At 38.5% G+C, this 18,896-nt stretch overlaps 1 protein-coding gene across 7 annotated transcripts in view; it reads right to left on the bottom strand.

Moving 5' to 3' along the window:
* Positions 1–1,611: 1,611 nt before the first annotated feature.
* Positions 1,612–18,896, bottom strand: part of LOC149549193 (plant cysteine oxidase 4-like) — a 220,238-nt gene continuing 202,953 nt past the window's right edge. For all 7 annotated transcript variants that reach the window (XM_089792607.1, XM_089792610.1, XM_089792608.1 and 4 more), the window contains 2 exons: positions 2,317–2,520; positions 1,612–2,202 (listed from right to left, as the gene is read on the bottom strand). In XM_089792607.1, coding sequence (XP_089648733.1) covers positions 2,081–2,202; positions 2,317–2,520 — 326 coding nt within the window. In that variant the 3' untranslated portion in view covers positions 1,612–2,080. The remainder of the gene's footprint in view (positions 2,203–2,316; positions 2,521–18,896) is intronic.

Below are 18,896 nucleotides of genomic sequence, written 5' to 3' on the forward strand. Positions count from 1 at the left end.
TGAGTGAAATCAGTCCATAGTCGATCCCAACTCGGTAAAGTATCTTGTCCACTGACAACTTGAACAAAGACACTCCATTGTTTAGTAAACCCATTTAGGGCTATTCTCACTAGCTCGTCATCACTAGGGCTATCTCCAACAACTGCTAACTCATCCTTGACAAGTCTGAGTCTGGTGAGGTAACTTGTGACGTCTTCTCCTTGATTCATCCAAGTATTCTTTAGCTTCTCTCTGAGAATCAACTTCCTATTGGTGGTAGCATTCTGGTATAGATTCAGAATGGCGTCCCACATCTTCTTCGCTGTATCTAGCTCCGAGATATGTGGAACAATATGATCCTTGACACCATCAAGGATAATCCTCCTCGCTTTGGCATCGTCCTTCCTATATGCTGCAAGCTGTGTTGCATCCGTTGGTACAGGTACAACACTGGTAGCATAATCCTTGATACCATCTCTTCCAACAATAAAGAAATTCTAGCCTTCCAGACACCAAAATTTGAGGCACCATCCAATCTATCCTGATCTCTCAAACCAGCTGAAGCCATCTCAAGGGTTTAAAACAATAATAAATCTAAAGAGATCAAAATTTCTTTCCTAAGGCAAAACTCTTCTACCCTTAACAATGCTCTGATACCATGTGAAAAATTTAACTATCGCAGTCACTGATTATTAATCTCCTATCATAAACAATTATTAAACTGCTGAAAATAAATTTTCAGCTAATATCGAAAAATAACACAATTGTAACTTCACTTATAAAATACGGAAAGAAATGCGCAACACAATGAACACAATATTTTCGGACAAATTGTCCCTGGAAAAACCCCTAAGGGAAAACTAGTTCTACAGATAAGAAATTATATTAAACTTCAACAAATCAAGAGATACAAAATTCCTTGCCTCTTACTGGTAGAATTCCGACAACCTCCTAATTTATCCCGCTGATATTCCCCACTGCTATTCCCACGCTAACACTGCGCCCTTGCTAACACTACAAGACTGTTTGCTAACACTGCAAACGTTTCTCCAAACTTCATGTTCTCCAAATGCCCCCCTGACCTCCTTTTATACTACTCTTGTTGGTAAACCAATGGCCGAGATTGATTTAGAATCGACGGTTGAAATTAAAACAACTTAACAACCCTAACCAAGTCGGTTTCTAGTTGTTTCCAAAAGTGGTCAATTAATTAACAAATATTTGTTTCTAATCTAACCAATTAGTTAGCAAAACAATTACTTGCTAAATAATAGCAAATGGACAAACAGCTGTCCAAAGCTAACAAAACTAACATCCCCAATTAAAAGTGTAAGGAACCTGGTTTATAATATTTACACATGAATCTGATTTTCAATATTACATTTCTTTCACATTATTCTGGTTTAACAACTTGTATTTCAAATTCTGTACATTATCAATTTCATCTACTGCATTTTAATAGGCTTGAAGGTTTGCAATTAAAACCCACATTCCTATGTAAAGAAAAACATGCAGACTTGTGTGGATTCTTTGAATACCTTTTCATTTTCTAACTGATCTGAGATCCCTCCTTGTAAAAGGCATAGAGAAGCCTAAAGCACATAATAGCAAAAACCATGGACACGTGGGACGAGCTTGGATCTAGTCATATTTAATTACTTAATAGCAAGGCTTGCTACAAATACAGACGTGGATACTTTCCTATTTCTCCTCCACAAAAGATCTACAAGGATTTTCAGTTTTGTGCTTAAACTGAAGCATAGGTATTGAATCAAATGGACGTGTTCACAAATAACTGCATCCATAGAGGTAGCATACTAATGCTCTTCAAAGTACAACGAAAATATAACAAATACATATTTACAGCTTAACATATTTTCTTGCCAATTGAGAACTTTGCACAGCTCAATTTTGAGTGAGAGATCAAAGTGAGTCCAGTGTAACAGATACAAGAATGCCTCCCATACACTCTCTGCTATACCGTGTTCCTGGCTTCAATTCCTGCAAGACTCAAATGAATGTAGCTTGCAACGAAGGGTATTCTCTGTTTGGGAATTTAACATATCAAATTGTAGACATGTAGTGAATGATTCCAAGAAAATCAAAGCACCACTTTTTGACCCTTATACAGTCCTCTCTGCACTACAAAATCTTCTGGGGGTTGATACTCTTCTAACCAAGCCAATTGATGACTAGGAATATTAATACCTTCAACTTGCAGACCTTCATGATTAAACAAAAATAAATGGTGTATGTTAAAAAATGAACTCCATGCATAGCATCAGAAACTAAAAACCAAAAACAATATGCAGTCTAACTCAGCTAAAGCCTCTTTACCAGAAGGAGCTTTTCTGAAAGATTTCCGATAATATGTACAATGCCTTCCCTCATCTGTAGAATATGGAGGTGCAAGTACATCAAGAAGTGCACAAGGTGACAATGCTCTGAATGAATGAAGATTTCCACCATGTGTTGGATAGAGAATAGTAGTATCACAAGGTGCTGACATTTCACAATCCCTAACCAGCTTTGCTAATTTGGCTGCAAGCTCAGCAACAATAAGTATTAATGAACATGATGCACAAGGTTCTATAATAAGTTAATAACAATGTTTTTGGAATTTTCAAATTAATGAAGTGCACACCAGTATCCTTCCATAAATGAAAATAATGCATTATTTTGTGAATCATCAATGGAAACCATTAATCCTCCAAGTATTTTAAATATTTTATGAATCATCTAATTAAGCAAGTGTACGCTAGTATCATTTCATAAATGAAAATAATGCAATATTTTGTACTGTACCAGTTTATTTTCAATATCAATCATATAATGGAAATCAGTCTATTTTATGAATAATTAAGGCTGCCCTGTAGATTAAGCTATAGATTACACAGTCAACTATCTAACAGCAAGTGTATTTACATGAAAGCATATTTACTACAATATAACATTTATGATGTGAACTTGCACCAAAAATATTCAATGTTTTCTTATAGTCACTCGGGAAGGGTATTCTTTTTGGATATGTCAGGTCTTGTAATCATCGCCCTTCAAATCACTTTAGTGAATTCCAAAAAGAATATCCTTCTCACATATTATGCTGTCTGGTGAGCCCCTTGTGGGATCTCATGGTTCTGGTATGCCCCTGACGAGAGTACGGAGTGGCCGCTTCATGCCCCTGGTGGGGGACCAGGGGAGTACAAGTTGGTGATACGTTGATCCAAAGCTTGGCTCTGGGAGAAGAGCAGCTGCAAAGATGGATCATGTAACTGAGTAGTTTCATGGAGATAAAGCACCGGGTGCATCTTTGTTGTCCAGAGGATAGTGGTAGGAAGTTTTGTAACTTCCCAAAGTTCCTCACGAAATATTTAACTATGAATATCATTCATGTGTACAACATCGTGTGCACAACTTCATAATTTAGTACATTGTTAATTCTGGTTGTGCTAGTAAAATATGGAGTTTATGAATGGAGCATCAACTCAAAAAATTAAACTTTGATACAGTGTTGACATATTCAAATGAGCTATATTGTAAGATCCTGGCTGGGGAGAATCAATGTAACAAAATGTAAAAGCCATCAAATATAGATGCGTGTATCATCACAATTACTTGGTGCTTGGGATAGAGCCCAATTTTATTAGAAATTGTGGTATTTTCGTTTGAAATCATTCAAACTGAGATTTTGACCAAAACATTGTGTTTTTGTTTCACCAAAATGTATTTCTGGTTACATTCTTCTGATTTTGAAGCAATTTTTTTCCTGATTTTTACCTAATCCTAACCTGATTCTTTCCTAATTAATTGAATAAATATTTATCTTTTGGTAAACAGATTTATTCCCAAGAGAATTTTTTTGCTACTACGCTTAAAACAAAAGTAGAAGGTTGGCAACCATTTGGATGGTATACTTGTCTTGCTCAAAACCATCATGAGGTACTAAGAGCATGGCAGAGGCAGCAAGAGAATCAGCTTTGTCATTGGATTCCCTTGGAACCATAGAAATGTTGAAGGTGTCAAATCCCTCAATATAGTCCCAGACCAGATTCCTATAGTGCTGAAATCTTTCATTCCTTGTTTTATACTGGTTTCAAACTTGACATACTACAAGCTCAGCATCACCTTGAGCATGCAAATTCTTGATTCCTTTATTCTGAGTTACATCAATGCCCAAAACGAAAGCTTCATATTCTGTCATGTTGTTAGTGTTGTCAAACTACACTTTTTCTTCAATGTCATGAGTTGTTTTTCTCTTAAACATTTTAATTGCTACTATGCTAAAACACAAGTAGGAGAAGGTTGGCAACTCCACCATAACATTGCAACGAGGACAGAGTGTCTAAGAAAATGGTTTCTCCACCATTTATGGTAGATGAAGCTGATGTTTTGTCTTTCACTGAACCAAAAGGACAAGGATTTTATGAAGAAGCATTTGGATAGAAGATTGATGCAGGGTCATAACCAGTTTTTGAAAAATCGTAGAGATCACTAGATACAACATAATGTTAGACCACACTTTATGCACAAGCATTTGTTGCTCATGTTAATGATGTCATGAAAATACATGGTTATTTCTACCGGTCAACTTAAAGTTTAGTTATCACGCACATGTGACTTCCCCATTCAATAATACAAGCACATGCTCATTGAAGAATGCACTATCTGTTTCTCACAAAAGTGCATTCATTCCTCAAAGATTAACCATTAGAGTGAGCAAGCCCAAGGGGAGGGCATACTAAACCAATCCAACAAAGGAGGAAGGAGAATTTCTGTTTTCAAATAATTACTGTCAAAAGAAGAATCGCTCTATCAAATCCAAGGAGATTTTGTCATCGGCCAACCTACTACCAAATTTTTGTTTTAAGCAAGAGTCAGTCTATTGTCAAATATTCTTAGAGAACCTATTATTTATTATATGAATGTGAAGGGATGGAAATCAATAATATTGTCCTTAGGATAAACTGACTGCAGGAACTCTTTTTCCTTGTTAAGGTTGACTAACTATTGGGTGTCCAATTGTTGTTACATTTGGGCTAACTGAAGGAGCCGATTGATTGCCATTTAAAGGGTCACCCTACTGAAGGTTTTAGAGGGAGACAACTTGATCGTTGGGTCTACCAAAAGGAAGTGACTATCAATGGGAAGCAAGCTAATCAACATCGGCTACAGAAGAAGATTGTCAACGAGTTAAGAAACAAATTGTAATAATTTCTGGTGTCTATTGTATATTGTCAAAGGTCTAGTTATTGCTATTAATGGGTGATTTTTGCAAGTGCTTGCATCTTATGATAATTAGAAACCTACCCTTTGTTGCAAACATATCAATTTTGTACTATTTTTTGTTTAAAATATTGAATCAGTCTGCAATTTTTTAATCAGTTTTAAGTTCTCTTGAAACCACATGTTGCATACTCATGGCAAATATACAAAATTTTGCACCCTAAACTTGTTATGTTTGAAGCCACAAAGTAGTCACAATTGCTGACTATGGGAAATGTGATAGAATATCTCCATGCAAAGTCAAATTGTGATATTGTTATCAGGAATCGACAGCATAGTTTTTGAGTTAAACTTATTGACCCATGTTTCACAAGTAGTGGTTCACAAGAACCCATCTCTCATGAGGATGAATGGAACACTTAGCATTCATTGCATCTAGGTGATGCTCATGAAGGTGCAGCACTTTGAATTCGTAAGAGGTTACCCATCCCACCACTAGACAAAATTGCTTTCCTCACATAAATGCTTTTCTCACTCAAAAGTTCAAAATACACATCTCAAACTCCCTATGGTTATTTTATACCTTCTCTTCTCCCTTGGAGAAATCTCCCTACATAAAAAATAGTAGCAACTTTAAGACAAATCATGCCTCACTAGAAATAATTACACATCACTGATACAAATCACACCTCTTGAAACTTTATTAAGATTGCACCCTTTCATTTATTAATAAACTAACTGTGGGTTAATTAAATCATTGAATCACACATTTCCATTATCAATCTTTTCTGGGCTTGCTCCTTAATTTAGTCACTGCATTATTTATGGTATAGGCTTGCTTCCTAAGTGCCGACTTGTCTCATGACTAGTAGAAACCAACCAATCATTGCATTGTCTTCTCTTTACTATTTCAACTACTGCATATTAGTGACTGTAATGTTACTCCCCCCCGCACAACAACCAATAAGACAAATTATTAAGTTTATTAAATGTTAATGCACACTGTATCTAATAAACTGGAATTTAATATATTACTTTTATGTACATCGTAAAAAAAAAAAGGAATAAAAAGAATATATTTTTTCAGATAAAAAGAAACATTTGTCTTTTACTTGGGAAAACAAGAAAGAATGGCAGCTACAAAATGGGCATGAGAACATGATGCAGGAACCATTTCAGACTGGAGGGGGGAAAGAACTCAGATTACTGGAAGTGCGATTTCTAAGAAAGAATATCATGAAATGGAAAAATACATACTAGCGAGTCATAAATCCAAGATTATTCCGGTCCTTCCAAAATACTCGGGAGTTGCAAGCTTAACATGATTAAATCAGAAGGTATTGGGAGGTTGAATGTAGTTAGAAGGATACTAGAGAGGTCATGAATACACAATGAAACTAGGGAGGAAAATTACTGCAAAAATGGAAGAAAGCAAACTACAGACCTTAGGTAGACATTGGAGGAGTAGATGTAAAGAATAGAAGAGACGTGATAGTTGCAGAGAATGTTTGTGCTTAGAGTTTTGAAAGAATAATACACTAAGATACAAATGGAGAGTTGATGGCAGAGTGGAGATTAGAGAGATGACATTGCAATGAGTTCATAGTGTGATGGGAGATCTGGAACTAATTAAGAGGTGTATCGGGTGTTGTAGGATCTTCATGGGGGGCCATTGAATGTCATTTCTTGGTGTACATTTGAATTGACAGAAGATACCATAAATGGTTGTTTGCAGCAGAACAAAGCATGACTGACTGAGAGAAGACGAACCAAGTGCAGTTACAGAAATGGAAGAAGATTGGTGCCAACAAGCCTCGGACTTAAATTGAAGGAAAAAACAATACTATGGAAAACTTAAACTTCCAGAATCTTACTCGACTACCGAAGGAGCTACTAAGTTGGGGATCTTTGATTTTGCATGGTTGAGAAAGGTTGAGAATGGAACTGGACCACCTGCAATTTCAAAGGTGCAACGTATACCTTCAAGCGTTTTTAATGGCATTAACTCTTTGATATTGAATGTAGCAACACTGGCTTAAAATTGCTGTTTGTTCACCACCTACGGTAAATTGGATTAATGGATACTACAGTAACAAGATATAAGACATAACATGAAAATACATGTAATGCTTCAGGAACTAGATATATATTTCATTAACGCTTCAATGCCTCAAGTACATCATAAGCCAATACACAAGATAGATAGTAATTGACTAATACTGAATGAATCCTATCTCCCAATAGAGAGTGTACATAAAGATCCTGAAGGGGTGCGACCCAACTGTCACGTCATAATAGAACGCCCTTCGGTTGCTAACACTCTTAACACATGTTTTACTATTCCTGACGGCATAACATACTTTTCTCGAATACATCATTCCCCCAAAAAGAAAATCATCTCCGAGTGACATACAAAAATGGAGACAATATTACTATATATAATACAACAAAACATAACCTACGAGGAAGGAGGGTGCATCCCTAGAGGCGTTGATGTTGAAGCCTGCAACTGTGCTCGTAACTCGTACACCTATTGGGTCCTCTTCTTCAAATCCTCTTCAACCTGCATCTAAATCTCCAGTGTTGTCTTTATCATCTTGACAATGTTCCCAAGTCTGTCTCCTTCGCTTCAAATTCCTTCTCTAGCAATCTCTTCTCTTGCTTCACTGTCTTGAGTTAGGCTATGAATGCTATCTTCTCTGATTCTTTCTCTTGCTTTACTACCTCAAGATGAGCGATGAGCATTGCTCGTTTTGACTCCCAGGTTGACTATTGTGTAGCCAAGTTCCCTTCTACTGCAACTAATCGAGTAGCCGTCTCCTCTTGAGCCTTCTTTGCTTCTACTTGATCTACCTCACTCTATCGTCGAGCATAGTAGGTGCTTCAGTACACTTGCACTATCTCACAAGTAAGGGTCTCCACTTGGCTTTCCACTACTGGCTCTCCAACAATCCAATCATGTCTCATCTCGAGAGTATCTGTGTCCAACATCATTTGAGCACTATCTATTGGAGGTGGTCGCTCATCCGTAGAGGTGGGGTGGCTCTCTCCATCTGGAAGAACTGTAGGAGATACAATACATTTCCTAGCCTCAACCTTAGGTACTTCCCTCATAGGTGAGAGAATGCTAGATGCTCGTGCCACAGGTCTTTTGTTGAATCTCCAACCCAAATAAGCACTTAAATCTCCATCACCCCTTCTGACAAAGCCCTAGCCATGAGGTTTGAGTGTCTGCTTTCGAAGAAAAAGGGTTGAAGAATTCAGACATTAGGGAGGGACTGCAGCGCTGCATAATGGACTTGGTAAAGAGCAGACTCATGAGGTCTAGTTGTTCTTTAGACATCTCATTCCCATAGGTGGCATTGATGAACGGGATTATGACGGGAAAGGTAAATGACTGGACAATGTTGCTTTCATAACATATGTATGAATTTATGATGTTGCAGCATAAACCATTTTATATGACGCACTATGCTATTAGACTATTTTTGGATGCGATAGCAAGATTGATCCCAATTAATAGGCTTGAGACCAAGTCAGGACCATTAGCTCTAGGAGAACCTACCATTATGCATTGGCACCATTTGGACACACTAAGTGAAAGAAGGCCATGGAAGTGAACAAACGACACAGACAAGAGAGGAGGTACTTGAGCAGGAGCAGACACGATAGCTAGGAGAAGCCATAGGTTCAATTAGATGCGATTAGGTCAGATGTCATTGTCATAGTAGATGCCGCATTATTAGTCAGGCCAGCCAGAGAGGATACCGACCGGACAAGTGCAACACAGGATTTAAGTGCTTATTTGTGCTGGAAATTCAACAAAAGACCAGTGGCAAGAGCATCTAGCATAATCTCACACCTATGAGGGAGGTACCTGAGGTTGAGGCTAAGGAACTTATTGTATCTCCTACAGTTCTTCCAGATGGAGAGAACCACCCCACCCCTGCATGACCGACCATCTCCAATAGATAGTGCTCAAATGATGTTGGAGGCAATAGACATGGCAATGGGTATGCAGGAGCAACCAATGTCAGGGTCGTCCAGGGACATTTGTAATGGGCACCCTTGAATGTCCCAAAAACTAAACCAAATTGCTGAAAGGAATTATGTCAAACAATTTGCATTCAACCTCTTATTTCTCCGTTTAATGTTTTAAACCCCTTAAACTCTGGAAATCAAACGTTTATTTGTTTGTTGTGTTTTGTGCATGGAATTGGTATCATACAACATAAACAAGAAAGAAACTACAATAATATGCAAAGTGGATATGAACTGCTGCCAATAAAATGCTATTTTCAGAATTCATAAAACCAAATACATGGCAGATTTATCAACTCACTAATTACTTAAGCATTATTGACATAATACTCCAGCCCATGCTTTCGAACTTGCTGCTACAGTGCCGCGTGAATAGTGTTGCATGAATAGTGCTGCTACAGTACTTTGTCCTTTAATCAGTCCACTACCTTCGTAATATCATTCCCTCAAAGCGGCATAAGCGTCGGACAAGTAGTGAAGAAGATATGAGCAAAATACCAAATCTGCCTGTAGCCGGAAATGCAACTAAACTGCCTGATAATGAAGCCGATAACAAAGAATTCCAAAGGCCAAACCCCAAGGGAATGACGTCTAGAATATTACAAGAGAGGATAAACGTCCTCAAATGCCAAGAATAGAGTTGCAACTCACACACCAATTTCTTCTCATATTCAACCTGTCTAATGAAGCCACAAATGCTTCCTTTTATTCTATTTCCAAGGGTCCGCTCAACTCATATCGGCAATGTGGGATAAAAGATGTGTAATATATAAAACATATATTAAAATACCCCTTATGTCTCCCTTGGGTACACATCCCCATAAAATAAATATTAAAGTAACACTTTAATATTTTACAATTAAATTAGACGTTACTTTAATAAAACTTCAGACATTAAAATGTATTAGCAATCGGACTCCGAATAATGCGAGTGATAGCTCATCGGAAAGCTCTCACCAAGGAGTATCAAATCCAATCACCAGAATTGACCTGCACTGTGTCCTGCCGACTTACTAAAAATAGTAAGTATGCCTGAAACTGAGTAAATCAACTTCGTTTTGGCCCAAACTGGAAATGACTAGGCCAAAACACTCCAGGATTCCATTAAACCCTTCGTTAGCCCTCGAGACCATGTAGAATAAGGCTAACGCACACACACTTGGTCAACTGCTAAAATGGGGACATTACAACATTAGAGAGGATGTTGAGGCCTACTTAGTAGATGTAGTTGTTATCTCCAAAATTCACACTCTAATGCTTAAGTCCTGAAAACTTCAACAATTTTGGAGCAACATTATGTAATGTCCCCTTTTAAGCATTCATAGCATGATGTTGTCGTTAGCCTATTTCCCCACGGTCCCGTAGGCTAACCAAGACATTAAAGGGACTTAGAGGCCATTTGGCCTAGATAGTTTCAGTTGCAGGTCTTTCTGAGGGGTTTTGAGGCAACTTTGGGCATACTTACTATTTATGGTAAGTCATCTTGGACATGGTCGGACATCCAGTGGCAGCAGTATGTCAATGGTAATTGTTTAAAATCGACAAGAAGACTTGTTTATCATTGATAAGATTTGTTATGCATTGATAAAGCTATTTTATAAAGTTAAATTTAAATATTTAACTTTATTAATGCATAGACTATAGTTTGTGGAAAATATTTAAATTAAAAGAGTCCCCTTTATTTTATAACACATTGGAGACATAAGTTACATAAAGGGAGTTATGTTTTATCCCACATTGAGAAAACGAAGGATTGAGCTCTTGTGAGAACACTATAAAGGAAATGGAAGAGCTTCTTTTTAGTATGCTTGGATGAAAATTAATGTTATGTTGTTGGATATCTGATTATCGGGCTTGGAGGACGGAATCCCTCTTTGCTAGCATTCTCTTCGCTGTTGAAAGACACAGTCAGGAGGATTAACGGTGTTTCCAAACACACTGGGTTTCATTTAGTGTTTTGCTACAGTATGGATGAATAGTGTTTTGCTACAGTGCGCGTGAATAGTGTTTTGCTACAGTGCGGATGAATAGTGTTTTGCTACAATGCACGTGAATAGTGGTTGCTACAGTGCGTGAACAGTATTTGCAACAAGTTTATTGTTTATTCTTGCTGATTTGGGGGTTTGGAAGGCTGCCAACTACATCTGCAAAAATACTACAGCAACTAATTTCAGGTTTCTTCTGTCAAATTTTTATACTTTTGCATTGTAGTTGTTGAATACGAGACTGATATTTCTCGCAGCATGTTAAACAACTGTATGAGCACATTTACATGGCAAAAATTAATATTTAATTAGCAAATAAGAAGTTTCAGATTTTCCTATATATTGTAGTATGTGTGCCAAGTGTTTGACAAAAACTGCTATGTTGAGTTATTAAGCAAATTAATTGATATCATTAAGTAGCTTGCAAGTTTTTTATTTGGGAAAAATAGGGGAGGATACTACAGTGGTATCAGAGCTATAAGTCCTGCCATCCTATGGGGGTCTTATAGGGAATTTGGAACAGCCGGATAGAGGGGAAAATGTTTGACGAAATGTCAAAACACTAAAATCAGAGCATTTATGTTTGAGCATGCGCTGGGGGCCTTATAATTTCCGCAATACCAGAGCAAGACAAAATAGGATTTCAGACCTGCAGAGCGAACAGTTTAGTTCATCCGTGCAGGTGGACATAGAATCCAGTCATACAGATACAAAAGAGGTATTCTTTGATCAAGACAGCAATATGGGTGACCGAGATGACAGGAATACAGGATTAGACAGAGGCGGGAATGTCAGTCCAGATTAGGGAGAGGAAAGATTCTTACAATTATTAGACACCTTGGCATAGGGACAACGATTAGTAGAGCAGAGAGCACAGGAACAAAGTCAGACATTCGAGCTTATGATGCAGATGATGGCTCGTCAAATGGGGTTGAATGCTAATGTGGGTGGAGGAAATAATCAGAATGGCAATAATCAGGATGGGACACATAATGGAGGCGAACAAGTTGGGAACAATTTCGGTCATGCACCCCAGCAAACTAGGATAGTGAGTTCGAGGCCCATGATTCCCACATTTCCTCCTAGAGCTCCAGAGCAGCCCATACTAGAGCCCCAAATCACTGATATACAGGACTAGTTGAGGAGAGATTGGGAAGCCGGAGGTCCAGATTTTACTACCACAATTACCTTTAGGGAGTATATGGATGTGCGGATGAAGCATATGCCACATGGACATGACAGGAACCAGAGCTATGAGCTATGGAAGAAAGTCGGGAAACTTCAGTTACCATATTATGATGGCTCGGGGAAGTCTACAGCAAGAGCTTGGGTTCAAAAGCTTGACACATACTTTTAATTGAACCCTATGCCTGAGGAAGAAGCTATTAAGTATGCAGCAATTCACCTGGATGGGTTAGCACACGAGTGGTGGCATCATGGTATGGTCACTATGGGTCATGCACACATTACCTCATATGTGGAGTTTATGGAGAGACTGATTGAACGTTTTGACGAGAAGGATCCAGAACTCCATTTCAAGGAGTTAGCTCAGCTTAAACAGTGGGGATCATTGGAAACATACATTTCAGAGTTTCAGAAACTTGCAATATTAGTAACAGATGTATCTGAATGGAGGATATTGGTTCTATTTATGGATGGGTTAGCTGATCCGTTGAGGGGGTGGATTAAAGCTCTCAACCCTCCCACTTTGCAGGAAGCCATTAAGAAAGCTCATGACATGGATTCCTCTTCAGCTTCTAAAAATAAATTTGAAGCAAAGAGTTCCCCTTCGAGGAAAGATAAGGACATGAAACCTTTCATTAGAGAGGTTCAGCCACCTAAGGAGGAAAGTAAGAGGTTGGACAGTGAGACACTTAATGATCTTAGGAAGAAGAAGCTTTGTTTTCATTGTAGGGAGCCTTGGGATTTGTCACATAAGTGTCCATTGAAAGCAAAAGCTAAGCAGATGGAGTACTTTTCAGCCGAAGAGTCAGTGGATGGAGATTCAGAGTAGTCATCAGAATCAGATGGAGATGATGATAATTCTTCACATGAGGAAGCACGCAGTGATAGCACAATAGCTCAGCTGTCCAATATACAAGAGGCTGTCACTTTCAGAGTTAGGGGAACTTTGGATGGACAGAGATTTGTGGCACTCATTGATACAGGGGTAACACAACTTCATTGATGAGAAGTTTGTGTCACGCAGAGGGCTACATACAGAGGAGCATAGGGGATTTAAGGTGATGGTTGTCGATGGCTTCAAAATCAACTGTACCAAGAAGATCTCCAACTTGCAGCTTCGTTTGGGAGATTATGACATGACATGAGATTTCTTTGTGGTCAACATTGGTGATCAGGATATGGTGCTTGGGATGAACAAGATGAAGTCTCTGGAAGAGTTCACATTTAACCTCTAGAAAATGGAAATGAGGTTTGAGGCAAATGGTAAGAAGATAGTGCTCAGAGGGTTGTCAGATGGGAGATTTCGAGTGGTGTCACTCAAGTGGATGCAGAGTTTCTTTAGACATGATCAGGTATAGTGGGCAGTAGAGTTCAGAGCAATGCCTGAGATGACAGAGCAGCATGAACAAAAGTATCCACCTGATGTACAGGAACTAATAACCAAACATACTAAGGTATTTGGTGAGATACCTCCAGGGAGACCCCCAGATAGGGGAATCGAGCATGTTATTGAATTAGAGGAAGGGGCTAAGCCAGTCATCATCACACCCTACCGCCATCCAAAGAGATATAAGGATGGAATAGAAAAGACAATCAAGGAGTTGATTGATATGGGGCACATACGGCCAAGCAAGAGTCCTTTCGCTTCTTCAGTGGTATTGGTGAAGAAGAAGGATGGTACAATGAGGATGTGCATTGATTATAGGGAGCTAAACAAGAAAACAATCAAGAACCGATACCCTATCCCGTGCATCGATGAGCTTATTGATGAATTGCACAGTGCATGCTACTTCTCTAAGATTGATTTGAGATCTGGCTAGCACCAGATACGGGTTAGAGAGGTGGATGTGGAGAAGACAACTTTTAGATGCCACTACGGACATTTTGAGTTCTTAGTCATGCCCTTTGGGTTGACTAATGCCCCCGCCACTTTCCAATCCTGTATGAATAGAGTATTCAAAGATTAGTTGAGGAAGTTTGTGTTGATTTTTTTTATGATATACCATAGTAACGAGAATCGCCCAAAAATCGCCTGAATCGGCGATTCCACGACCAAATTCATGCTGTGCGATTTTTTTGCATTATGTATCGGTATCGCCGATTTCTGGGCCATGAATCGCATGAATCGCCGATTCATGTAAAACTCGCCAAAATCGCCTTTAAAAATCGGGTATGAATCGCCCACGGCATGTAAAAAGGGAAGTTGAATTTTTTTTAAAAATCATTTGTTTTTTTCACTTTGTTTTTGACCTTTTCTCTTTGTTATAACCCTAAAGGGCCTTCTATTTGTTAAGCATGAGTAGAAGAGAGGAAAAGTGAGAGAAAAAAAAGGAAAGGAAAGGAAGTTTTATAGTCCACGACACTATGCCATAGTTTTTGGGTTTACATATGGTGACAGTGATATGGGACTACCTCGTACTCTTTTTCGAGAGGCGCTTGGCGCTACAAACGAGGCATACATACCCTACCCCCCAGTGGGATTTGAACTTGTGACCTCTCTTTCAAGAGTACAAGTTCTCCACCACTAGAAGAAGAGAAAAGAAAAGCCATAGGTTTCCAACCGGCAAGAAGGAAGAGCACCAAGGAGATCAACAGGCCATTTGGGGAGCCCATCAATTGCTTTGGGAGCATTAAGGAGCCAATATCAACACTCCTCAACTCATTTGCAAGAGGTAAGTGCTTTTTTTTTCTTGCATGTTAGTGTATTATGCATTTTTTGTTAAATTTCTATAATTTTCAAGAATTTTATTGTAAATCTTGAATGTTCTTTATTTTTACTAAGTTGCAAGCTAGGGTTTGTTGTTTTCTAATTTTTATTAGCTTCAAACTTTGATATTTTACATAAAAAAATTTATTGCAGCAGCCTTTGCTCTCATTTTTTGCAAATTCCAATGGGTAAAATAGATGAATGTTGAAAATATAATGAAGAGTTTCCTGGAAGAACCAAATATCAAACAAAATGCATGTTTTGTAAAGAAAAAATAACTTCTGGGGGTATTTATAGATTGAAATTCCACATTGCTGCAATACCTGGACACGATGTTACAGTTTGCACTCACCAAACTCCTGAGGCAAAACGCACTTGCTTAATGGCATTAGAAAAAATTGAAAAAGACAAAGCAAATAGGAAAATGCAAGTTGAAGGGTTAAGGGGTATTGGCTCCCATGTTCCCGCATCCGCAGCCGCATCCACATCTGCATCTGCATCAACTTCCGCATCCATAGGTTGTGTTGGAGAGGGTTCTTCTAGGCCTCATTTTTATCTTAGTTCTTCTGCTCGTGCTACTGCTAATGCTAGTGCTAGTGCTAGTCGGTCACATAATGAGACAGAGTCCCACACCAACCTATTGCAGCCTAGAGTGCGGAAAAACAGAATGGATAGTTACTTTGTGCTCCGCACTACTCCTGGTTCCCAACCCACGCTTGAGGGCATGGGTTTAAACAAGGAGATTCACGATGCTGCCAGAAAGGAGATATGCAAATTTTGGTACTTTTGCAACATTCCATTTATCACAGCTAAGTAATTGATTCTTTTTTCTTTGTTTTCTTTAAAGTTAAAATTAAAAGTAAAAGTAAAACTTTAATTATATCTACTTGTTTTATAATTTGAGTCTTTGACATCTAAACTTTTATTTGTGACAGGGCTCCTTATTGGCAGAATATGATAGATGCGGTTGCTATCTGTGGTCCGGGGTTTAAAGCCCCAACTGAGGCTGAGTTGAGTGGATACCTCCTAGATGAGATGGTAGAGGACATGAGGGTTGACCTCGAGGAGAACCGAAAGGAATGGATTGCAAAGGGTTGCACCATCATGACTGATGGTTGGACCGATAGGAGGAATAGAACACTCCTCAATTTTCTTGTATCCAGTGGAGGTGATTGATCATTCTACTTTCCTACATACATAATTGTAAATTTTGATTTGTTGAATGCTAATTCGTTAATGATCCATTTAATATTATAATTCATTGTTTTGTTACTTGTAGGATATACCATGTTCATAAAATCCATTGATGCTTCCGCACATGTGAAAAATGCCACATATTTATGTGAGGCTATTGAGGAAGTTATAGAAGAGGTGGGGGAACAAAATGTGATCTAGGTGGTGACGGATAATGCAGCAAATTATGTTGCAGCAGGTAAACTTTTAACTTTTCAAGTTTTGAAAATAAATTTATTTGAATTTTGAAATTTGAGTTTCTAATTGACTTAAAATTGTTGTAGGTAAACTTTTGATGGAGAGGCACCCCACCATATTTTTGTCCCCTTGTGCGGCACACTGCATTGACCTCATGTTGGAGGAAATTGGCAAATTTGAGTTTGTCAAGTCATGTGTGGAAAGGGCAAAAAACATATGCAAATTCATTTATAATCATGCATTTGTCCTTACCACAATGAGGAAGTACACAAAAGGCAAGGAGTTAACTCGCCCAGGTATCACGAGGTTTGCCTTGAATTTCATCACCTTGCAGTCCTTGTTGACATCAAGGGATGGATTGAGGAGCATGTTTGTTGGGCAGGAGTGGATTTGCTCTTCCTATGCTACGACCACTGTAGGGTTAGATGTGGTGAATTGCATATTTGATGAGGATGGTTTTTGGAAACCCGCTAGAGAAATCCTTAAGGTAAATTTATTGCAATTTAACATTTAGTATTTTGCTTTTACTTTAAGATATATGATTTTATATTTAAGTTTTGACTCAAATTTTTTGTTTTACTTTATATGTAGGTCACTGAGCCCCTTGTAGCTTTGCTACGAACTGTTGATGGGGAGAAGCCCTCTATGGGCTACATTTATGAGGGTATGGATAGGGCCAAGGAGGCCATCAGAGCCCAATATGCAGGAGTGCAGGAGAGGTATGGCCCTATTTGGGACATCATCGATAGGAGATGGCAGAATCAGCTCCATCGACCCATCCATGCAGCAGCTTGCTAACTAAATCCGGCATTTCGTTTCCATCCTAAGTTCAAGGCGGATGCGGAGGTTCTCACTGGCTTATACACAGTGATTCAGAGATTGAGTAGCGATGAAGATAGCGCTGCTACGATTGTTGAGCTAGACCAGTTCAACAATAAGGAGGGGCCACTTTTCTTTGGCAGGATGGCCATAAATGCTCAGACAACACTACAGCCAGGTAAAAATTAAATAATATATTCAATGTTCATGAATCTAGATTCTAAACTTAAAGTTGATTATATAATGCCTTAATTTTAGAGTTGTAATTTGTAAATGAGACTAATTGTTTTTGTTTTTTTCTTATTTCAGATAGATGGTGGCAAATGTTTGGGGCCACAACCCCAAACCTTCAAAAAATTGCCATTCGCATTCTGAGTCAGCCGAGCAACACTTCTAGATGTGAGCGCAGTTGGTCCATGTTCGAGCACATCCACTCGAAGAGGAGAAACAGGTTGACAATGCAGAGGTTGAATGATCTTGTCTTTGTTCATTACAACCTTCGTCTTAGGATCAAACAAATTTTGGGCGCTGACTCCTCTCCGATCATTCTAGAGGAGATTGATCTAGAATCAGAGTGGATCACAGAGACCGTGGACCTAGTCTTCACTAAGGAAGACTGTGCATAGGTTGACCAGGTGGATGTAGAGGCTGAGGTTGTGGCCAGGGCAGAGGAGGCAGCTAGAGCACGTTTAGGCATTGGTAGACGCACATGCGCACGCACAGACGCAGGCCCTAATGACGTTATTTGTGAGCCCATTGCCCATGCAGGGGACATGGCTCGGCAGTCCTCTAGGACCTACCTTACACGCCTTTCTCATAGGCAAACTAGATACTCAGAGCCTGAGGTTGAGGCTGCAGCAGAGCTAGAGGATGATGATGAGGATGATAAGGCTTGAGCTGGAGCCTTGTTTTTATATTTTGTTTACACTATATAGATATTGATAGTGATACTGAATCACTGATAGACATATGTTTCAAACTTTCATGGATCTTCATCTTAGATTTATACATACATTTATGATTTGATGTCTTATAGATATTCATGATTTCATCTTACTAATTCTATGATTTGAATCATTATGATCATTTGATTTTTATTTATTTCAGCTAGCATACAATTTACATTTTAGTACATAATGATAACATAGTTACGTATGTGATTGATTTTATGTTTCATGTTTATGTATGTTAGATTCTATTTGATGATGTTATAGTGTTTTTAAGTTATATTCAATAAAGGCTGCATGAAATAAGTCTTAAATTGTTAAAATCTTAACATTTGAAGGGTTTTTTCAAATTTGCCGATTCACCCCCAATTCACAATTCGATTAGGCCATGCCGATTCCGATTCATGTTACTTTGTGATATACTGATATACAGCCGTACTTGGGAGGAACATTTGAAGCATATTGATGCATGCTCAACATTCTAGAGAGGGAGTCATTATATGCCAAGATAAGTAAATGCAAGTTCGGGATGACAGAGTTGCTCTATCTAGGGCATATTATTAGTGCAGGAAGTGTTCA

This window comes from Cupressus sempervirens, chromosome 7 (genome assembly GCF_028749045.1).
Source record: "Cupressus sempervirens isolate cs-2001-9-10 chromosome 7, ASM2874904v1, whole genome shotgun sequence".
Taxonomy (NCBI): domain Eukaryota; kingdom Viridiplantae; phylum Streptophyta; class Pinopsida; order Cupressales; family Cupressaceae; genus Cupressus; species Cupressus sempervirens.